Raw genomic sequence first — 24,328 nt, 5'->3', positions numbered from 1 at the left:
AACAATGCCTAGAATACACTTTCTCCATTTGGCTGATTCCCTTACTTCATTCAGGTTCCTGGTCAAATGCTGGCTCCTCAGAAAGGCTTTCCTAGATGACACTAATTAAAATGGCACTTTTCCCCAACCCTCTACCACTTCATAATCGCTTACCTCCTCCCCTTTTAACAGCACTTATCACTACTTGATATTTTTTGTACATTTGTTTACTTATTTGCATTGTCTATCTCTACCAGAGACCTCAAAAGTTTTCTGAAAGGGCTTTGTTTTGATTCACTGCTGTGTTCACAGTGCCCAGAGGAATGCCAAGTCCATAGAAGAATCTATCTCCCTAAGTATTCACTGAATGAACTGTACAGTAATAAGCATTCTTTTACATATATTTTGCAAATCTATATAAACATTTCAGTGGAATTGCTAGGTCAAAGAGTATAAATAACTTAAATTATAACAGAAAACATCAAAATAATCTTTTTAAAATGGTACCAATTTACACCCACCCCCATAGGAGACAAAAATGCATTTCTCTATATTCTTTACAACATATGATAATATCAATTTTTGTAATATTTCTTCTTGATTTAAAATACACGTGGGTTTTTTATGTTAAAACAAAAAAGTGAAGGCACAAGTCTAACTCTCTTTGTTGTTGTTTTTTAAATTTTTAAAAAATGTTTTATTTATTTCTGAGAGACAGAGGCAGCATGAGCAGGGGAGGGTCAGAGAGAGAGACACAGAATCCGAAACAGACTCCAGGCTCTGAGCTAGCTGTCAGCACAGAGCCCGACATGGGGGTCGAACCCATGAACTGTGAGACCATGACCTGAGCCAAAGTAGGATGCTTAACTGACTGAGCCATCCAGGCGCCCCAGTCTACCTCTCTTCGGATCCCACTTCCCTCATTCACACCAGACAAGATATGTGTGCTGCTGTCCAGACTCTAGCATCACACTGCATAACTGTCTGTCCCACCAGTGGGGTCCAGCAACCTTGCTTCAACAAGTCTTCTAATTAGTTCTCACCTTCATCTTACTCCATTCTTGCTGGGGTAGAAAGAGCTAATCTTTAAGCCAGTAGTAATACAGTCTCAGGAATATTAGCTCTATGGCTATATGTGCAGGCATTGAACCTATCTGGCTTTCATTTTGTTCTATAAAATGTGAGTAAAAATACCTCTCTCAGAGGGTTCCTTTAAAGATTAAATAAGTTAGAGGCGCCTGGGTGACTCAGTTCGTTAAGCATCCAGCTTCGGCTGAGGTCATGATCTTGCAGTCTGTGAGTTTGAACTCTGCATCAGGCTCTCTGCTGTCAGCACAGAGCCAGCTTTGAATCCTCTGTCTCCCCCTCTCTCTGCCCTTCCCCTGCTCATGCTCTTTCTCAAAAATAAATATTTTTTAAAAGATTAAATAAGATAAAAATGTAAAGCATCTGGCTCAGTGCCTACCATATAGCTGGCAGTATACTTTTCCCAGCTCCTTCAAGCACCCCAGATCTTTGTAGCACTTAAGCCGTTTCTCATATTCTGACCTTTACAAAGGTAATGGGGAGTGCATGCTTGAACCATGGATGGTGCCTGAACACAGTAGGCACACAATAGATGACTGCCAGGTACAGTTGATTTCTGCACTCAGGAACTAGATCATCTTACCCAGTATGATTTTTCCATGTACATATTTACACCACCAATCAGCTGATGGTATCACAACACTACTCACTACTCTCTACCCAATGAGCTCATCTTAATCCTGTCTGAGCTGAACATGGCCTTTTACAGAACTTTAAAACTGACTCACTACTGAGTCATCAAAACAGCAATACCCAAACACGCCTGTTGCTACACAAAAGAGCAGCATGGGATGTCTGCCTTATCTCCTCCTTTCCCTCTCCTAATGAGACAGAACCCCTTGACTCAGTAAAGAAGAGTCATCACATCTTTTGTGCTGCAGTAATAAGAACAAAGCTGGTTTAAATAATCACAGTGTAGTCAGCAAACAACTGGCAGTCCTTGTGGTCATCCAGGTCATTTCCTGAGTATGTCGCTAACCCGAAAGGCAATCAATCCATTACTCAAATGTGTATTGAGCATCAGCATTCTGTTGGGCACTCATGGTTTCTCCTTTTTATAACATTTTTGCGAAGTGACCTTTTCAGTTATTGAAACTCAGAACACAGAGAAAAGCAGCCCTTTGTGCCTCTGTAAAGGAAAAACAAAGCATTGTTGGAGAAAATGCAGCTACTCAGTTCCATTCCAGTAGAAAGGAGTTTTAAAAATATCAAGGAGGAAGCATGATGTTTTGGCTAACTGCTTTACAGAGCTATAGTTTTAAATATGTTGACTGAGAACTCCTTTCTTATCTAGGGATCATACCGTGGTCAGTATTTTCTCTTGGGAAAAGTCTTGAAGTTAGTATCATTGCCACAGGCCTGACTGATTGCAGAGGACTATCAATTCTTTCAAGATTAGGAAGCCTGTGTAAGGGCTGAGATAACTGGGAGCAGGCCTGAAGGCTGCTTTTACTAAGAAGGCTGGTTACAGGCAAGGTTTCGTATATGTGCAGATATAGCTTTTGAGTGCCCCAGCATGGTCTCTCACAGCTGAAGCCCCTAAGGAAAAACTGAATGAGAATCTTAGGTCCTCAAACTTTTTGTATGCCTTTTTGTATGCAGTCCATACAAATTGAATAAGAATATTCCTTTAGGTATGGAACATATTCATATCCATATTCCATTCCTACATATTATAATTGATATAATCCATACCTCAAGGATATAATGAAATTTGTACTTGATCTACCTTAAATAAATGTTAAAAGCATAAATAGAAATAGTGTTAGTAGTCATTAAGGATTAATTAGGCATGAGAAGAGATAATGTTTATTTCATTAAAATATAAGCTTTCAACTGACCACTTTTCCTGAGCCATACTTCTCAAGTTCTTATTATATCAATACAGTTGACCCTTGAACCACAGGGGTTTGAACTCTGCAGGACTACTAATACGTGGATTTTTTCTATTAATACCATACAGTACTGGAAATGTATTCTCCCTTACAATTTTATTGTTTTTTAAGTTTACTTATTTATTTTGAGAGAGAGAGAGAGAGAGCGAGCGAGCACAGGAGGGGCAGAGAGAGAGAGGGAGAGAGAAAGAATCTCAAGAAGGCTCTGCACTGTTAGCACGTAGCCAGATGCGGGGCTCAAACCCATGAACCATAAGATCATGACCTGAGCCAAGATCAAGAGTTGGATGCTTGGGGCACCTGGGTGGCTCAGTCGGTTGGGCGTCCGACTTCAGCTCAGGTCATGATCTCACAGTTCGTGGGTTCAAGCCCCACGTTGGGCTCTGTGCTGACAGCTCAGAGCCTGGAGGCTGTTTCGGATTCTGTGTCTCCCTCCCTCTCTGACCCTTCTCTGCTCGCACTGTCTCTCTCTCTCCCTCAGAAATAAATAAAACATTAAAAAAAAAAAGAGTTGGATGCTTAACCAACTAAGCCACCTGGGTGCCCCTTTCCTTATAATTTTCTTAACATTTTCTTTACTCCAGTTTACTTTATTGTAAGAATATAATATATTCTTACAATATATAGCATGCAATATATATAATATATAATATATTCTTACAATATATAGCATGCAAAATATGTGTCAACCAACCGTCTATGTTCTCAGTAAGGCTTCTGATCAACAGTAGGCTATTAGTTACATTTTGGAGGAGTCAAAAGATATACACTGATTTCTTATAGCAAGGGGTAAGCACCCCTAGCCTCTATGTTCTTCAAGGATCAACTGTACCATTTCTGTTCTGACTTGATTTGTATACAATCAGCCAGATGCTTAACTGGCTGAGCCACCCAGGTGCCCCCTTGTTTTGTTTTTAAAGATTTGGTGGGGAGAACGCCTGGTTGACTCTTTTTTTTTTGAGTTGGCTCAACACCCAATAGGGGGCTCAAACTCATGACCTCAAGATCAAAAGTCACATGCTCTACTGAATGAGTCAGCCAGGCACATCCCTAATATATATATTTTTAAATTTTACTAATTTACCTTGAGAGACAGATGCAGAGAGAGAGAGAGAGAGAGAGAGTGTGTGTGTGTGTGTGTGAGAGAGTGTGAGTGGGGGAGGGGCAGAGATAGAGGAAGGGAGAAATCCAGAGCTNTGTTCTGACTTGATTTGTATACAATCAGCCAGATGCTTAACTGGCTGAGCCACCCAGGTGCCCCCTTGTTTTGTTTTTAAAGATTTGGTGGGGAGAACGCCTGGTTGACTCTTTTTTTTTTGAGTTGGCTCAACACCCAATAGGGGGCTCAAACTCATGACCTCAAGATCAAAAGTCACATGCTCTACTGAATGAGTCAGCCAGGCACATCCCTAATATATATATTTTTAAATTTTACTAATTTACCTTGAGAGACAGATGCAGAGAGAGAGAGAGAGAGAGAGAGTGTGTGTGTGTGTGTGAGAGTGTGAGTGGGGGAGGGGCAGAGAGAGAGGAAGGGAGAAATCCAGAGCCCCCAATGCAGGGCTCAAACTCACAAACCTTGAGATCATGACCTGAACTGAAGTCGAGTCAGGTACTTAACGAACCGAGTCACTCAGGCACTCCCCTAGTATTTGGCTAAGTGAAAAACAGATTTGACCAACATGGTTTCTTTTCTAAATAAATTAGAAATCTATCAGAACAGGCTAGTATTTAGAGAGAGTTATTATTTCTCCAGAATCAAAAGCATAAACTAGAAAAGATTCAGCTTCGGGTAAAGCCTAGCTATTCTCATGAAACATGTCTACAGACTGAAAAATTAGTCCCTAGTACTGAAGGATATTTCATTCAAAAGTGTACGACTTATGTTACTAAGAAAATGAACATATATTTAGGTACTTGTATACATTTAAAAAATTTGAGGGGCAACTGGGTGGCTCAGTTGGTTAAGCATCTGACTTGGGCTGAGGTCATGATCTCATGGCTTGTGGATGTGAGCCCCAAACTGTGCTGACCGTGCAGAGCCTTCTTGGCATCCCCTCTCTCTCTCTGCCCTCCAGGACTCGCCCTTTCTCTCTCCCTCAAAATACATAAATAAACTTTAAAAAAAAAAAAGTGTTTGAGAGGGTGACTTAGGAATCCCAATCATAAATCTTCAGGGCAGGAATCTTGCTTATCTTGCTGCTAAGGAAGGTGAATGGGCTGACAATAGTGGTATTAAAGTCTTATACTTGCTAAGTCATCTGTCTAAAGGAGATAAACAGGTTGTTTGTTCTCCCAACACCTAGAGGCAAGATTTTTACTCACTTATTACAACATTACCACAAACTTGTGGATTCTGCAAAAGTTGCCTAGCAACATTACAGTTAGGAACAACATTGGGTGGAGAAAAGAACAGGAAATTTGAATTAGATATGCCCGGGGCAGGTGGGCGTAACTCCATCCCTCTGGTACAGTGAGTGCTGTACTCAGAGAGGCATGAAATTTAAAAAATCAGAACAATCATTTAGAATTTCAGTTAGGACATTGCTGCAGTTAAACCATAGCACTGTGCCATGTTCTCAGCTAGAGGAGGTAGGGCCCAGGTTTCTAACTCATTTTGGCACTTTTGTGTTAAAGAACACTAGCTTTTTATTCAATTATTCCAGAAACATTTATTAAGTTCCTTTTTGGGGGCCAAGGCACATTGCTGGTCACTGGAGCTCTAAAGACAAATAAAACTTGATCTCAGCCCTGGTTGGAAGGGAAGCCAGACAAGTAAACAAAGACTGTTACTGAGTCCATGCCAGGTGTGGTGGAAAATCTGGTTCGTGGAGTGTCTCTTTCACCTAGAAGTGGAGAAAGTTAAGGAAAGGCTTTATAGAAGAAATGGTTCTCCCACTGAGTCTTGTTCCCAAATTTTGAAGAAATTCCTTCTTTCCTTCAGTCATTCTATACATTCAATGGAAATTTACCTCTCCCATTCTGTGGACAGACTTTGGTGCCAAGAATTCAAAGTACCGGGGCTGGGGACCAAGAACTCTTCCCTTCCCATTTGGAAGCCAGGCCCTTTTGCCCTAATCTACTTCAAGGACCTCCCAGTTTAGGTAGGGAAGCAGACAGGTGGCATGGTTAAGAGTTGAAAAAAACAAATGTTAAAAGAGTGTCTACCTCCAAGAAGGAGCAGCTGGGATACTTCTGTACCATTTGAATTTATATTGAAATAGAAAAATAAGCCAATCAACAAATATTTAAATAAGGACTCTATTATCACTCAGAAGATATTGAGCATGTAAGCCATGTTAGAATACTGCAATAAACAAAATAGAAAAGGTCCCTATACTCAGGGAACTCATTTTCTAGAAGAGGATAGTAATAAACAATCAACACACTTTGAGATAGATATAAGCCTGTTAAGGAAATAACAGGATGTTGTGAAGGAGTGAAGGGGGAGGGGAAGTGAGCTTGCATGGATAGCAACAGAGGATATAGAATTCCTACAGAGAAGGGGCTCAGGAGCAACATTCTAGTTGGGGAGAGGTTATCTTCTGAGCTTTAAAGTTTACTTAGGAAACACTATTTTCACATACAACTCATGTTAAAAATCAATAAAGAGTAGTTTTCTAAAGTTATTTTTTAAATTTTTAAAAATGTTTTTATTTTATTTTTGAGAGAGTCCAAGTGGGGGAGGTGCAGAGAGAGGAGAATAGAAGATTTGAAGCAGGCTCTGTGCTGACAGTAAAGAGCCCAATGTGGAGCTTGAACTCCTGAGATCATGACCTGAGCCAAAGTTGGATGCTCAACCAACAGAACCCCAGGTGCCCCTAAAGTTATTTTTATTTACACTTACATGAAATTAAGAAAAGTGATTCAATATGGTCAACTACCCATATCAAAGGATTATACTGCATCAGGAGTGAAGGAGAGCAGGTGTTGTAGGAAGAGTGCTAGAAACCATTCCCTTTGGGGTATCCCCACTAGGGATCAGAGAATGCCTCTCCTTGAAACATGACAAAAGGGTAGAGTTCCAGTCTTTCAAGAGCTTAACATTGAATTTGGATTAACATACAAAACAAAGACACAAAAGCAAATGTCTGGAGAACACAGCTGTTTACCCTTCACTGCATCTTCAGTTATGTGATCTCAGGGAATTTTCCATGTGGTAAGTTTTTTTAAAAAATATAATTTATTATCAAATTGGCTAACATACAATGTATATACAATGTGCTCTTGGTCCATGTGGTAAGTATTAAAATGTTCCATTATTAAAAATGCAGCTTGAGGTCAGTCTTTGAAATGTGTTAGAATATAGTGGTAAAGTGTTAATACTCATAAGGTGCTACAATAAAACAGACAATAGAAATAAATATAAGTGGCCATTGGAGCATGAACACTGTCCAACCATAGTAGTCAAAACAACAAAATTAGGGGGGCTTGAATGGCTCAGTCAGTTAAACCATGGACTTCACTCAGGTCATGACCTCACGTTTTTGAGCTCAAGCCCAGAGTCATGCTCTCTGCTGTCATGATGAAGCCCGTTTCTGATCCTCTGTCCCCCCTTCTCTGCCCCGCCCCTGCTCTCTCTCAAAAAACAAACAACATTAAAAACAAAACAAACCAAAATTACATTAGCAAACATTAAATATCCACTAATGTCCAAAATTCATGAGCAGCGCGCTCTAATCCACTGCCAGTGAGAACGTAAATTGTTTTCTTCTGGGGGGCAGTTTGGCAGTTTATAGCCTTTGACCCAGTAATCCTCACTTCTATGAATCTATCTTTAAAAAAAAAAAACCTCTACACAGAGGGGGGAAAAACCACGTGAGGAATTAGAATATTCATCACGGGGTTATTTACAAGTGAAAAACCCCAGAAACTTTCCTGTGCGACTCTAAAGGGCAGATGAAACCACAATTTGACAGGCTACTATAAGAATTTTTTCTTAAGCCGCATTTAAGATTGCAGTGAGGTGGGCCAATCCTTTTTGCCAACACTGGCCCACGTGCTGGCAAACAAATATAAACACCGTGGCCGCGTGGTGGGCACTTGGTTTCGTGGTGGGGCCGATTGTGGTGTCGCCGGTATTTACTCTAGAGTCTGGGATGGCCTGCCGTGGCCTGGGGGAGCTCGCCTCTTTGGGGGCACACCCGACCCTGAGAGTCACCCTGGAGGGAAACTAGGGCTCCAGAGGCCTTCCCCCCACAGCCGGTTTCCCCGCCTCGGGGTCATGTGTGTTGGCCTTCCTGCTGATTTCTGGGTCTGGCCTAAGCAACAGGCTCAGTTCTCAAAGTTCCAGAGTCACCATTTCCGGCCCAAACCTCTACCCGGGAACGTGACTGCCTACAGCCACGCCTACAACGCCCCAGTGGCTCGCACCAAAGGAACGCGCGGCTGGCACGGGAGGCACGGTGGTTCCCTGCTGGCCCCGACCCGGAGGCACCCAGAAGTGTTCCCTGATCCCCACCTCAGACCCCAGAGCGCCTGAAGGACCGAGAGCAGGCCGCTCCCAAGGGGCCGTTCGGCTGGGCCTAGTCGAGCCCAGCACCCTTCGCTCCTCCCAAAGGGCATTCTTGGCTGCCCCGTGCGGCCCAGACCGGGCGGCGCCCGGCCCGGCTCCCGGAGGTCGGGNCGTCCTCGACTCCGCGGGCTCCGGCTCTCAGCTCCTCGGCTCCGCGGTCCTCGGCCTCGGGCACAGGGACGTGATGAGTTTCCTAAGCCGGCAGCAGCCGCCGCCTCCTCGCCGCCCCGGGGCTTCTTGCACTTTGCGGCAGAAGCTGATCTTCTCGCCCTGTAGCGACTGTGAGGAGGAGGAAGAGGAGGAAGAGGAGGAGGGCAGCGGCCACAGCACTGGGGAGGACTCGGCCTTTCAAGAGCCTGACTCTCCACTGCCGCCCGCGCGGAGCCCCACAGAGCCCGGCCCCGAGCGCCGCCGCTCGCCCGGCCCGGCCCCCTGCAGCCCCGGGGAGCTGGAGGAGGACATGTTGCTGCGGGGCCCCTGTCCCGGCGCGGACGCGGCCGGCGGCGGGGCCGAGGGTGNTGGGCAGCTCGTTCTCGCCGGTGCGCTGCGGCGGCCCGGGGGATGCGTCCCCGCGCGGCTGCGGGGCGCGCCGGGTTAGCGAGGGCCCCTGCTCGCCGCTGCCGGACCACCCCGGGACCCCGCCGCACAAGACCTTCCGCAAGCTGCGGCTGTTCGACACGCCGCACACGCCCAAGGTGAGAGGAGGGGGGGCCCGGGCGCCCCGAGCCCGCGCCCGCCCAGCCTTTTAAAAAGGCCGCGGCGCCGGGAGCCGAGCGCGGCGCTCCCCGGGTTCGGTTACATAACCGCCCGGCCGCACCCCCACTCTCTCCCCTGAGCCGCAACAAAAAGTTGGCAGCCCCTCTTTTTGGCCCTGCCCAGAAGTTGTCCGTTAAGATTATGTAACTGAACAATGGGCCTCCTCTGGAACTTCTTCATCTTTCAAAGGGGCTGATCGGCGCGGTCCAGGTGGCTGACGATTTCACGCCGGTCGAGTCGGGGCCGTGCCGAGCGTGTCAGCCTGGAGTGTGGTACTGATAACGTGGTTTGGAAGGATGTGGAGTGGTGCTGGCGCGGCCACCTGACACTCCCGAGCGCCGCAGCCATCTGGTGCCTTTTAAATGCAGTGATGGGCCCTGTAATTTGGGCGGCACACGCAGGAGTTCGGTTAAAAATTTTTTTTCATGAGCTTATCGTTTCGTGTCATGTGGTCTTAAAGGGTTAAGTTGGAGGTATGCAGGAAGACTGCGCTTCGACTTGGGAGGAAAGGCTGTTTTTCCAAGCATTTCCAGTCGTAAAGACTCCTTAATTCAGGGTAGCTTTTAAGCGTCTATCGGTGCATATTTATCGGGTAAGCGTTTGTTTACACCCTTGGGTTTGCAATGCGTGTGTGGTCACCCCGAGTGTAATGATTAAGGATATTAACTCTTAAAAGCCAGCAGTAGTGGTGTTGCTTGGACCCTTGTGCTTTCATACTGCTGGTAACGTATCACAATGAAGGAGGTGTTCAGCACCTGTTGTTGAATGGCAAGTGAGTGTGCAGATTGCCACTTGGGGAACTTTAAAAGTAACTGTAGATTTTAAAACGGACCCTTCACGAGATAAAGACAAGCATCGCGTTTGTAAGAGTAATATGGAAAACGTACCTTTTAAGTGAGTGCGGTTCAGTATCGTTAGTTCTAGGCAGACCTCAGGAAGAAGTGTGTTTTTTTGAGTGTTCTTGTGTATTAGGGACATGCCCAAGGCAAGATCCCTCTGGAGGCCAGGGGAGGAGGCCAGCGGAGGTGGTTTTGAAAGCCCTATTTGGAGGGGGGGGAAGGGAGTTTTTATGGGGCTCCCTGCCTTCTTTGTATTTTTAAATGGATTGAAAGTTTAACTTTTAGACTCTAAGTAAACTTCACTGTAGTCTGCATTTCTACTCATTTTAGTATTAAAGACCTATTTTTGTGGCTATTTTTTCAGGAAAGGTGATCCTTTCAGACTTCTCAAGTTAACCACTGTTTATTTTGCTTGAGATGCAGTGGATTGTGTGTTGCTTTGACCTACAGTATCAGCCATGTGAAAGGCTTGTTGAAGATTGGGTTGAGAAGGCTGTAGGATTTAGATACTAAAATTTCACTTTTCCTGTCCTAGAGTTTGCTCTCCAAAGCTCGAGGAATTGATTCCAGCTCTGTTAAACTCCGAGGTGGTTCTCTGTTCATGGATACAGAAAAATCAGGAAAAAGGGAATTTGACATGCGACAGACTCCTCAAGTGAATATTAATCCTTTTACCCCAGATTCTGTGTTACTTCATTCCTCAGGACAGTGTCGTAGAAGAAAGCGAACACATTGGAATGAGTAAGTTATTTAGTTACCATCCAAGGTTGGTTTGTGGTACTTCTCAAAATTTAATTTCATCTGTATGCCATGGAAGTTTATGCTCTGATATTTTTCTGTTACTAGCACTTGCCTATGAGGAGAGGCAGGTGGAAAGTAATCAGCTGTGGAGAAGTAGTGGTGTAAGAAAGGAAGGAATAAAAAGGTTAGATAGGTTATAGGAAATCTGGTATAAAAATGAGGCGGGCAGAGAGAGTTATTTAGAAAGACTTTAGGGGTGCTTGGGTGGCTCAGTTGGCTAAGCGTCCGACCTCAGCTCAGGTCATGATCTCACGGTTTGTGGGTTCGAGCCCCTCGTTGGTCTCTGTGCTGACAGCTAGCTCAGAGCCTGGAACCTGTCTTTGGATTCTGTGCCTCCCTCTCTCTCTGTGACCCTCCCCTGCTCATGCTGTCTCTATCTCTCTCTCAAAAATAAATACAAACGTTTAAAAATATTTTAAAAAAATAGACTTTAATTTTGAAATGTGTGGTGGTATTGACTTGTAGACAATATGAAATTTTCAGTAGGAACAGCATTTTAATCAGCTGAGTTATATCTTGTAATTACAAAGTTAAGTGCTTTCTTGACTGTTTTTATTCATTAAAATGCATTTTCACTGTACATCTATCAGATAAAGTTTGGGTCTCTAGTTGATGTATCTGTCAATCTGTTGATGGAAACATACATAATGTTTTCCAGTTCTTGTGAAGACATGGAAGCCAGTGATTATGAGTTTGAAGATGAAACAAGACCTGCTAAAGTAAATAGCTTTTTATTTTTTTGTTTCTGAAATTTCATTTTCTACTTAACAAGTTATATATACATGTTAACTATTCATTCAACCATAAAACGTAATGATTTTTAAATTTCACACATAGGGCTATCATAGCAAAAAATTATTTTCATGTCTTTGTATATATGAATATATCTTATTACAGAGAATCACAATTACTGAAAGCAATATGAAGTCACGGTATACAACAGAATTTCATGAGCTAGAGAAAATTGGCTCTGGAGAATTTGGTTCTGTGTTTAAGTGTGTGAAGAGGCTGGATGGATGCGTTTATGCCATTAAGCGATCAAAAAAGCCATTGGCTGGCTCCGTTGATGAGTATGTATTAAAACTTTTGTCTTTTATTCCCTATGGTATTGCAAACATTAAGGTTTTACGTAATCAAGCACTGAAATTAATTCTCTCACTTTTGAGAAGCCATAATAATTTAATTAGATCCTTTTCATTTTGTGCCATAAATTCTTACTGAATTTGGCAAAATAATATAAGTAGTCTGATTTTGAAGCCTAACTTAAATTTCTTTTTTCTGGTAGTATCCATGAATTCACAGTAAAATGGAGTTTTATTTTTCTCCTAGTCCTAGAGCCAGCAAGGTTCCTTCTTTGTAACTAACATTCTTCTTTAATGGAAGCCTTTAGAAAAATCTGATACAGTCTTAACCCCCTCCCTCTTAAGCCGGTTATTCTTCAGCATAATGATAGATAACAAATCAAGTGTCTTTTATGAGGTTTCAGATAAATTGTTTCAGTTTAGGCTTGAATAAAAATGATGTACCACTCTGTCAATCTCAAATTTCTCCTAGGCAGAACGCTTTGAGGGAAGTATATGCCCATGCAGTGCTTGGACAACATTCTCATGTAGTTCGATATTTCTCTGCATGGGCAGAAGATGATCATATGCTTATACAGAATGAGTATTGTAATGGTGAGTAATACATTGTTCTCTTTGAAACTTGTGAGCTCAAAAAAAAAGAACACTGAGGAAATACTTATTTTTATCTGAAATCCTGGTCTAATTCTGTCTCTTTTATTTCTTAAAATTCAAAGATCAAGAAGCCTGACATAAATTTCAAGTTCATTGCCTACCTTGATGTTAAGATTGAAAACCTTGTCCCTTTTACCTTAACAGTAGAATTGTGCATATTGTTTGTGTGCCTGTTAGCCACACTGATCTTGAGAGGACAATGGACTTGCCAGATATATTTTAGAACCCCTAGCATGTAGCATAGTTTATGTGGAATATAGTAGTTAATAACACAGGTTCAATGTATCTAGTCTTTTCCATTTCATTTTATGTGCTGTTACTGGTTGCTCATAAAGTGACAGTAGACTCTCCATTGTTCTGAATTTAGCCATTTGTTCAAAGTATTCTATAATCTTTCCCCATTCTTGTTTATCCAGCCTACTTTACCACTAGAATCCACTCAGAATTTATTATTTTACACTCTTTTAGTTCTCTAGCTGCACCTCTCCCCCTCATTTCCCCTCCAAAGCAACAAAACAAGTATCTATAGAGGTTCAAGTTTGGACCTCTGGAGAGCTTTCAATTTCAGCAAGTCTTTCCAGGACCAACTTGGTTCCCCCCTTTTGTTCATTAAACCTTTATCAAAACCCTGGTCTCAATTCTGATTCTTGTAAATACCTGTTATTAAATAGGTAAATCGTTATGTACACTGGATTTCCATTTCTATGTATTTTTGAATATTAGAGAATTTAGAATTTAGTGAACAGTTGACAGGTGACAGTAGTGATTTATATTTGTCTTCTTTATTTTTGTTGGTTTTCATTATTTTTTTCCTTAAATAAGACCAGCCGTCTCATAGCTTGTGAATGAATAGGTGATGTAAGTAGTGGATTTTTAGTATTTAAAAACATTGAACAAAACAGAGGTAAAAGAGCCATTTCTCACACCTAACTTCTTACTGAGTTGTCGTTTTATTAGTTCTCTACACTTGAAAGAACTAAGTGCTCAGTATACAGCATTGCTGCCAATTTGTTTCATACATCTCTTAAAAAATGTTTCTATTCATATCATCAAAATATGTATGTAGCTGTCTCTCATGGCCTTGTGGACTATTCTGATTTTTAACCTTCATTTTTCAGTTATTGTACTTAATATAGGGTAGTCTGACGGTCTTCTACACTCCATGTTTGCTAGATGCCATCTTCTAGTTTCTTTTTCCGTCTAACCTTATTGATGTTGCTGGTTGTCCTCTTAACAAGTATTTCTGTAGCAGTCCAGGATCACAAATTTGTAACAGTCTACCAAATAAATATGTGGTGGTGTAATTCAAATGATTTTGAGAAAACTCTTGGTCCTGAGGGGATAGAGAGGAGTGAGTTGTCTTGCTACCCTCTCATTATGAAGACTTTGTCCTAACAAAACAAAACCTTGTCCTGTAATAAAGTTAAATTATAAAATAATCTTTTGAAATGGTTTATTATTTTGGAACAGTATAAAACAAATATACAGATCTTTAAAAATAAATAGACCTGGGTGAAACAGGGTTGCCTCAGTATAGTTGTTCTTTCTGTGTAGATGAAAGGAAATAAGGTGAACTAGGTACATTTGTGAACTCTTCTTTTGTGTCCTTTTGCCACCATTCTTCTCTTCACATAAAGCTTTGAATGCCCGAATAATAGACCTGATCTTCAGATCCTTTTCCATAGTTTCACAGGGAAATGATCCTATTATCATTGCATTTGTACATGGTGATTAACTGATATCCTTTATCATGACTTAAGTTTCTTTATTATCTCAAACGTTCATTTGCATTTTAAGTCTTTTGTCTTGGTTTGGTGATAGACTGAAATTTTTACCCCTGGTAAACAAATGTGGAAAAATGTTGATGGATAGGGGAAGAGAACCTGAAATATCCATTGAGAGTGTTGCTCTTCTCACCTCTCTTCCTTTCAGTAATGAGATAGAAGGAACTGGCCTATCTATAGTTGGTAGACCCACTAAAAAGCAGCCATATTCTGTCTAATTTAACTTGGTCTAGGACTTCAAGCCCACTTGTCTGACAAGCTTATTGACCTCCCTTCTATAGCCCTCTTTTTCCTGCAGTTCAAAATTTGTGCAATTCAAGTACGGAGAACATACTTAAGCCTAAAATATTGAGGTGTGTGATTTATTTTTATTTTTAAAACACATTGGACATTTTGCTACTTCCCCTTTCCTGACTAATGTATCATAGCTAGGTCAGTATACCTTCCTAACTTTATTACCCTGGCTCCAATTTCATTATTCCTAACTAAGCTTTAAACAGAAGTGTTTGTTTTGGTTTTTGTTTTGTGTTGCTTTATAGAAGTCCTCTTTCCCTTTGAGATAAGTTATAAACTTACAGTGTTTTTTAAAAAAACTTGTATAAACTTACAAAGCTTCTTAAAAGTATAAACAAATTAGCTGGTTTGATTCTATAAAAGTAAGTTAAAACTATACTAAGATACTGGTTTTTACCTATAAAATTTATAGACTATTGTCAAGGGTGTGGGAAAACCAGTATTCTCATACGTTAATGATGGGAGTATACATTAGTACAGACTTCTCTATGGGGGATTGTGTGTGTGTATGTAAAATTGCCCCAGATTTGTCTTCTAAAACTCTCAGCTATAGAAATGTCCCTCTCAGCTAAAGAAATTTATCCTGTATATAAGATAGTATTACACACACAAGCTACATAGTAGTATTGTTTTTGATTGTACAAACTCTAGAAACCAGTAGGGTTTTTTTCCTATGAGATATATTAAATGTGTGTGATATGACCAATGTACAAAGTTAATCCTTGGACTGTAGTGTATAGTAACAAAGGCTTGGAAATTATTTTAAAATGTTCCTCGCTTAGAAGATTGGTTAATTCATAACCATTCAGTGATGCAATGGAATTTTGTAGACTTAAGAGAGAACAAGGTAGTCTTTGTGTATTAGTAAAGGATGATCTTGAAGATCATGAAAATGTTTCCACTGTGTAAAAAGGAATTGAAAAGGATATATAAGAAACTAGTAACTTTCGTGTATTCTGGGAAAAAGAACCAGGTAGATGCTGGGGTATCTGGATGAAACAGAGACTTTACATTATATTTGTACCCATGTGAGTATATTACCTATTGAAAGAATAGATATGATTTTGATTTCACAAACAGGAAGGAGAGAATAGGTCCTATAAAATGTTATTTTCTTTGTTGAATTTGTGATCATTCAGTAAAGATGGAAGGGAGAAAAATATTTCAGAAAGAAGAAATTGCTAATTTTTCCCATGTTTGTTAGGTGGAAGTTTAGCTGATGCCATAAGTGAAAACTATAGAAGCATGAGTTACTTTACAGAAGCAGAATTGAAGGATCTCCTTTTACAAGTTGGCCGGGGCTTGAGGTATATTCATTCAATGTCTTTGGTTCACATGGATATAAAGCCTAGTAAGTATTACAAATTCTCTGACATGTGTTCTTTGTGTTATAGAGAATAAATGATTTCATTAAAACAATTTGAAAACATACACATCCACAGGGCGCCTCAGTGGCTCAGTTGGTTAAGTATCTGACTTGATTCCAGCTCAGGTCATGATCTTCTGCTGGTTTGTCAGTTTGAGCCCTGCAATCAGACTCTGTGCTATCCTCAAGGAGCCTGCTTGGGGTTCTCTCCCCCTCTCTACCCCTTCCCATCTCGTGCTCTCTTTTTCTCTCTCAAAATAAATAAATAAACTTAAAAACTAGATATATAGTGTGTACATACACACACACACACACACTCCTTACTGTTTTTTCATTGTTAGTTTTAAAAGACCTTTGAGCCACATATTAGTATTTTATGATTTTCAGTCACCTTTTCCCTTGTTATCCCAAAATATTTGAGACAGTAAACTAATTTTTATTAAAAATTGGAAAAATTTGCTACATCTTATGGGAACCACATAGTCATGCACTAGGACTCTGATGGGTAGACTGAGAACCTATTGTTTAAAGCCACTCTCTTCTGTTAACGCTGTAGAACTATAATCATAAAATAATGCTGGTACTGGTAATGGGGTTGTTAGCATACAATGAGATATGTGAAAATGTTTCTGAAAACTTATGTGTTATACAAACATGGTGGTATTTCTAGTCTATATACCATGAAAGTGTTACTTTTATTTAGTTACATTTATTCAGAAAATAAATGGCACATTCAATGTGATTATCTTACATTAAAAAGATGCAAGTGAATGCTACAATGACATTTTAGTGCAAATCTCTCTCATTTTATTAAAATAACCTCATAATGTACACACTGTTTTAAAACTTGTCATATGTCAACTCTTTTTGTTTCAGTAAATTTTTATCTCCTCTAATAACCAGATCATGCTTAAAATTTTCCCAGCTATCCAAGTTCTTAATGGTTAATTTGTCCATACTAGTATCCATTTCAGGACTATGCCCTGCCTGCATCTGCTGCTATCCCTTTTTTTTTTTTAAGGTTTTACCCTTCCTCTACTTTTTTTTTTTTAATGTTTATTTTTGTGAGAGCGTACACGCCGACAGGGGAGGGCAGAGGGAGAGGGAGACACAGAATCAGAAGCAGGCTCCAGGCTCTGAGCTGTCAGCACAGAGCCCAATGCAGGACTTGAACTCACAGACTGCAAGATCAATGGCCTGAGCCAAAGTCGGACACTTAACTAGCTGAGCCACCCAGATACCCCCAATGTTTGTTTATGAGAGACAGTCCACAAGCAGGGGAGGGGCAAAGAGAGAGGGAGACACAGAATCTGAGGCAGGCTTCAAGCTATCAGCACAGAACTCATGAGCCCAAGACCTGAGCTGAAGTCTGACACTTAACTGACTGAGCCACCCAGGCGCTCCATGGCTAGGTGTTTTTAAGTTGAGTTTAATGGAGTTTCTTTGTTTTGTTTCTTTTTTTGTCTATGGAAATATGTGATTCATGAGAAATTAAATCATTTTACACAACCTACTTTAATTCTGTAAGTTACGTGAAGAATTTCTTAACCTATGTGTAAACAACTCCCTTAAATTTTTCTTTTTTTTTTTTTTTTTTAAGATTTTTATTGGTTTCTAGGAGAGAGAGAGAAAGACAGCGTGAGCAGGGGAGGGTCAGAGAGAGAGGGAGTCACAGACTGGAAAGCTCCAGGGTCTGAGCTGGCAGTCAGCACAGAGCCCGACGCGGGGCTCGAACCCACTAACCGCGAGATCATGACCTAAGCGAAAGTCGGACGCTTAACCGACTAAGCCACCCAGGCGCCCCAAATTTTTATTTTCAAAAGGGAAAATACAATATTTGGACTGAAGACAGTAAATTTGAATTAGTAAGTTTTGCCTATACTCACTCATACCTTGTATTAAGTGTCAGACAAACACAGTGGACCCTTACAAGTACCAAAAGTTGAAAATGTTAAGGCATGTGAATTTTAAAAGTTCAAATTTACAAATACCATCATAAAATAAGTTCTATAAAGTGAAATTCGAAAGGTGACTTCAGTGACTGTAACATTTATAAACTCAATATTACATTGGTAAAACTATTAAAGTGAAAACTCACTGAAAGTATGTGTACAGCAGAAATGAACCACAAAGCTACATTGGGATGTAGATGCTGTATGGTTAGTCAAATTCAAGTTCCTTATTTGTACTTTTCATACCTGTGCCTGTCTGTAGCATTAGGTAGCATCACAGATTACTACATGATTACCTTTTGTATTGTTTCTAAGTAGTTAAAACCAAAGATCAATATGTAGATGTTAGTGGTCTAATGTAGTGGTTTCTAAGTATTCAAAGATCAGTTCTAGGCGAGAAAATAATGTTCCTAGAAAATACAAACCCAGTTCCTATCCCCTGAGATTCTTACTCTTCGTTTGCTTTTAGGGTAGAACATAAGAGAATCTATACATTTAAAAGTTTTTGGGATGAGGGGCGCCTGGGTGGCTTAGTCGGTTAAGCGTCCGACTTTCGCTTAGGTCATGATCTCGCGGTTCGTGGGTTCGAGCCCCGCGTCGGGCTCTGTGCTGACTGCCAGCTCAGAGCCTGGAGCCTGTTTCAGTCTGTGACTCCCTCTCTCTCTGACCCTCCCCTGCTCACGCTGTCTCTCTCTCCTAGAAATAAATAAAAACATTAAAAAAAATTAAAAAAAAAAAAGTTTTTGGGATGATTCTGATGCACGGCCTTGTTTGTGAACTTTGGTTACAGTATTAATTGTTAGTGTAGCTTACATAAATAATTGTTTGACAGGTAATATTTTCATATCTCGAACCTCAATCCCAAATGCTGCCTCTGAAGAAGGAGATGAAGATGACTGGGCCTCCAACAAAGTTATGTTTAAAATAGGTAAGAAAGAAAAATGATCAGATTATTACCTTAAAAATAAAGTAAGAGGCTGTTTAACTCTTGACTGTTTTTTTCAATACTTATAGGTGATCTTGGGCATGTAACAAGGATTTCTAGTCCACAAGTTGAAGAGGGTGATAGCCGTTTTCTTGCAAATGAAGTTTTGCAGGAGGTAGTTTTTTTTCTTTAATAATCCTATTTGCTTTCTAGCAATGCAGACATTAAAAATTTAAGCTAATAATTAGTAAAATGGTAAAAAAAAAAAAAGCCTAAACCGTCAGCTGGGGTATTTAATCTAGCAAATTTCAATAAAGGCAAAGACTTAAAGTATTCAACAATGGTGGAATTGTAGTAAAAGTCAGGTTCTCATACACTACTAGTGAAACTGTAAAATGGCGTAGCCTTTTTGGAGATTAAAGTATTTGGATCTATGAACGTTTTAAAATCCTGTACCCTTTGACCCAGAATTCCCATTTTAGAATAATGTAAGTAAGTGTTTAGCAATAAGAGAACAAAAATAAATAATGATATATAGTTAATAGTACTGTTCCAAAAATAGTGTGACAGAAAAAAGAGTATGACAAAATATTTTGTGATAATGAAAATGGAACACATAGAACAAATAAATTATACGATCCCATTGATCTTTTTATATGTGTATGTATATTTGTAACTTGATGATGATATATATGTTTTGTGTTTTCATATGAATGCCCCCAGAAGGATAGGAGTTTCTTTTAAGAGTTGAAGAGTTGACTACTGAAAGAGAAAAGGCATTTACTTTTAGAAATGTATTTACCACTCCCTCCCAGAGTGTGTATTACTTTGTAATTTAAAAAAACTCCTTAGATTTAGCTTTTTCTCTGAACAGGTCTTAAAGTTAAATGTGGCATTGGATATTTCAGTTTAGTTCTATTTCTCACTTAATTTTATTTTGTTTTGGACATTTTTATATTCCCTTAAAAAGATTTTTTTTTTTTAAATTTTACAGAACTATACCCATCTACCAAAAGCGGATATTTTTGCCCTTGCCCTCACAGTGGTATGTGCTGCTGGTGCTGAACCTCTTCCTAGAAATGGAGACCAATGGCATGAAATCAGACAGGGTAGATTACCTCGGATTCCACAAGTGCTTTCCCAAGAGTTTACAGAGTTGCTAAAAGTAAGCATTTTTTTAATATAAAGCACTTTTTATTGACATGGATTAATGTTTTGTTAAATTACCTGTTTTTACCTTACTTTTACTTATCTTTTTAAGATTATGATTCATCCAGACCCAGAGAAAAGACCTTCATCAATGGCTCTGGTAAAGCATTCAGTATTGCTATCTACTTCTAGAAAAAGTGCAGAACAATTACGGATAGAATTGAATGCTGAAAAATTCAAGAATTCACTTTTGCAGAAGTAAGTAAGGGTTTTTTTGGAATGTTTTATTTTAACTTTGTCATTTTCATTTTCAAATTTTATTGAGAGATGACTTAGGTTTTTTTGTCAGTGAAGGCAGTGGTGGTTTGGTATGCTGTACAGTTAAAATTTGGGGATTTCTGCTTTAAATTAGTGTTTGTGGCATATTAATTTGTATTGTTCCTCAACTTTAAAATTACAGACTTGAGAAATTTTTTTTAAATTTTTTTAATTTTCTTATTTTATTTATTTATTTATTTATTTTTTGAGAGAGAGAGGGAGATAGAGCATGAGTGTTGGGGAGAGGCAGAGAGAGAAGGAGACAGACTCCAAAGTAGGTTCCAGGCTCTGAGCCATCAGTACAGAGCCCGACGTGGGGCTTGAACCTCGAAATCATGACCTGAGCCAAAGTCAGACGCTTAACCAACTGAGCCACCCAGGCACCTCTGGACTTAAAGAAAATTTTAAGACTAGCATGTATTTGCAAGTGGTAATAATCCCCAATCCCTTTGGCAAAAGCTAAGTGAGTCTGTACAGGTTTTTTTCCCCCTAAAACTCTCACCATAAGTTAAAATTTTGCTTCATTCTTTTCTACTATTTTTATGAAAGGATTAAATTACTGTCAATTAGTAGATGAGTCTCATATTTGATTTGAATGACCTTTGACATTTTCACTAAAATTATTGGAATGCCAATTCTAATTCATTTGCTTTATTGGTGATTTTAATAAAACTATCTTGAAATATTAAAAGGTTTATTTGCCACTAGTTTGATAGCCATCATGGTTCATACAAATAGTAGAATTTTCCTTTTATCTCTATTATATAGACATTTTCACAATATGAATTAGAGTTATTTGAAATTAAGACTCAAAGTCCTTATTATAAGCATCTTTTACTCGTGTTCAGTGTATATATTTTACTTTTGAGAGCACAAAATAAAACCCTAAATTTAAGTTGTTTGAGCAAAAGCAAAGTTAATACTATAATTTTTTCCCTCAGTTGTATCTTTAGAATAATAATTACATGCTAAGATCTTCTAGCTGATAATATATGTTTGGCTTCTTATGATCCCTTCCTAGGATGAATACAACAGGTGACATCTTGTTTTCTATTTTTATGTTCTTAGAGAGCTCAAGAAAGCCCAGATGGCAAAAGCTGCAGCTGAGGAAAGAGCACTCTTCACTGATCGGATGACCACTAGGTCCACCACCCAGAGTAATAGAACATCTCGACTTATTGGAAAGAAAATGAACCGCTCTGTCAGCCTTACCATATACTGAACTACTCATTTCCCACCTCCCCAAAAAAACTGTGACAAGAGGAAGCTAGGTTGAAATCCCTGCTAGAATCCAGTTTGCAATTACTTTCTCAATTGGTATCAGTAGTTTTACTGAAATACCTTTAGAACTTTTACTTGTGAATTACAGTTGAAAGCTGTATTTTGACCAGTGCTATATCAGGCTTTCGTCTAGTCTTACTAGTCTGTCTTCTGTAGGATGTCAGTCACTGTTGAATGTTACACCAGCCTTTCCAGGGTTAACCACTGTGGTGGTGTGCTGCTTATAGTTTGCTGTTGCATTGTAATAAAAGGTGACTTTCCCTATAGTGACCTGTAAAAAGGACTCAAGGGCTTTATTACAAACATATTCTCCCTTTGAAAAGGGAAATGCTAAGAGACTCCGTACTACTCAGCCTTTAATGTACCTGTGTGTCAATCTTATATTTCTTTTTTTTTTATTGTGAATTATACTTGTATATCCAACTGGGAGCACTTTGTAGGCACTGCATGAACCATGGAATGATAATTCTATGGAAGTATTGCCTTGTGAATTTGCTGCTATTTTAGTTTTGTCCTTGCTGTAAAATTGTAGCATTAAACAATCATTGTTGTTAATAGGCTTTTTTGGAAAACAATTATGTGAAATATATAGCTGCTCTTGATGACAAGCAGCTATTTGCCTTTTTTTTCTTTGAACTTTGAAGCTAGTGCATTGGAGTAATGCACCTTTTTTTTCCCTTTTGGATTGCTGTCTTAATGTAGTATAATTATTACTGGTTTTGTAATTTTTCCTGATAATGCCCTTCCCTGACCCTTTTTTAAAATGTTCCCTCCCTCCACCCAATTTTTGTACTTGATTGTATTGTTAGTCTGTTTTTAAATGTTTTCCCCGGTTTCTCTTCAATATTTGTGTATATAAACTAATCTTGGCGATAGTGTACATAGCTGTTTGAAATGCCAGAATGACTTCTGACTATTCCAAGCTTTTCACAAAATATATTTTATCAATGATTAGCCATTTGACTAATAATACTGGCTAACCAGACATTGCAAAAACAAAAACAACATAGAATTTGTCTATCGTTTGTTTGCCTATTAATTTTGGTTTAAAACATGTTTGCACATGTCTGCTTGACTTGTGTTTTACTAACATTGATTGGCATATTAAAAGTCACTCTGAGCTCACCATAATTGCCTAAATCTTTGTGATGCCTGTTTTCTACTGTTTAATCTCTATCACTACATTTTAACATTTAGAGTATAGTGTATATAAAGTCTAAAAGCAGAGGGCACATTTTTGATAGGATATGAAGCATTTATTATTTAATGATGAGCTTTAGTCTACATCAGTTACATTTTGTGATTGAAGAAATTGTCCATCGATGATAAATGTTTTTCATTTGTCATTATATTTAATATTTGTTCATCACATTGTATATTATACACTTGATCTGCTAGAAATGTAATGTAGTTAAAAATAGCTTTAGATTATTAAGTGGATGTAATGACTCATAATTTTCTAATTTGACCTGAGTCATAGAAGAGAGCTTTAAAATGAAGTTGTAACTCAATTGAACTAGGGCTGGATTTTTTAAGAATTGAGAGCAGATTTAAATGATAAACAGTGTTTGCTAATTCTACATGTGAACTAGGCTGGATTTTTTAGAATTGAGCGATTTAAGTGATTAAACAGTGCTAATTCTACGTGACATCTTTTTCTGATATAGATTAGAATCAGAGTAAGGTCACACACACACAAAGATGTCACAAGAGTTTTGTGCTTTTTGATCATAGGTAAACAATTTGTTTGATTAGGGTCTATTTCTTCCCACTATAAACATTTCTAATAACCTTAATTATTCGGCTTTTAAGCCTATGGTATGCTAAAAAGCATATTTTAGAGGTATGAAAGGAATTAGTGTAGACAGGAACATTAGATAAAAAGCTGCAAAGGCTGGAGCAGGTAACACATTTCAGTAGTAGTCACTGAAGACAAAGCTATAAAAAGTAGAGTTGGTGTATATTGGGATCACTCAAAGTCAAGGTGCATTTTTCAAGTGCACTAGCTTCAAAGAAAAAAAATCAAGTGTTTTTCATCAAGTTGATATTTGCAGTAAATTTTTCACATATTGTTTAAGAATATTAGATTAGGGGGAAAAATCTGGTTTTCTAAGAAGGAATTCTTAAGCCATCTGAAAGCTGAGGAGAATTGAGCTAATATTTATTCACCACAGGATACTTAACATTGAGTGCCTTCTATGTACTAATTGGTAGACAAAAGACCAGTGAAAAATAGTCTTTGCCTCTTGGTACTCAGGATAAAATAGAGGAGACCCAGATAAATGTAAAATGACAATAAAATGTGATAAGTGCTATGTTGGAGGGATTCTACAGGTAGAGTGATAGCTCAAAGGACAGTTACATAGCTTGGGAAGATGCTGGTGGTAGATCCAGGGGATTATGTGTAGACCGGTTGGGAATTAGGTGTAGACTGGTTTTATAGCTATTATGATTTGGCAAGAGTAAAGAGGGCCTGAACTAGGACCCCTGTAGATGGACATATGCGAATAGGGTTTTCGTTAGATGAGGAACACTACACAATGAACAGATTTTGTTTTTATAACAATGAGAACTTGTTAGCATAATACCAGGAGGAAGCTACAACTGCTAATATTGAAACATTGAAGAATTTTCCAGAAAAGTTAACTGCAA

At 39.2% G+C, this 24,328-nt stretch overlaps 1 protein-coding gene across 1 annotated transcript; it reads left to right on the top strand.

Moving 5' to 3' along the window:
* Positions 1-8,592: 8,592 nt before the first annotated feature.
* WEE1 (WEE1 G2 checkpoint kinase) lies at positions 8,593-23,252 on the top strand. Its single transcript, XM_077769132.1, is given in 12 exon segments — positions 8,593-8,991; positions 8,993-9,170; positions 10,606-10,811; positions 11,530-11,590; positions 11,769-11,941; positions 12,426-12,547; positions 15,890-16,036; positions 18,836-18,931; positions 19,018-19,103; positions 19,923-20,093; positions 20,190-20,335; positions 21,464-23,252. Coding segments are annotated over 12 exon segments (1,872 nt in total). The 5' UTR covers positions 8,593-8,659; the 3' UTR covers positions 21,618-23,252.
* Positions 23,253-24,328: the final 1,076 nt, after the last annotated feature.

This window comes from Crocuta crocuta, unplaced genomic scaffold (genome assembly GCF_008692635.1).
Source record: "Crocuta crocuta isolate KB4526 unplaced genomic scaffold, BGI_CrCroc_1.0 scaffold255, whole genome shotgun sequence".
In the NCBI taxonomy this organism is placed as follows: Eukaryota; Metazoa; Chordata; class Mammalia; order Carnivora; family Hyaenidae; genus Crocuta; species Crocuta crocuta.
This window is presented reverse-complemented; position numbering and strand designations above follow the sequence as displayed.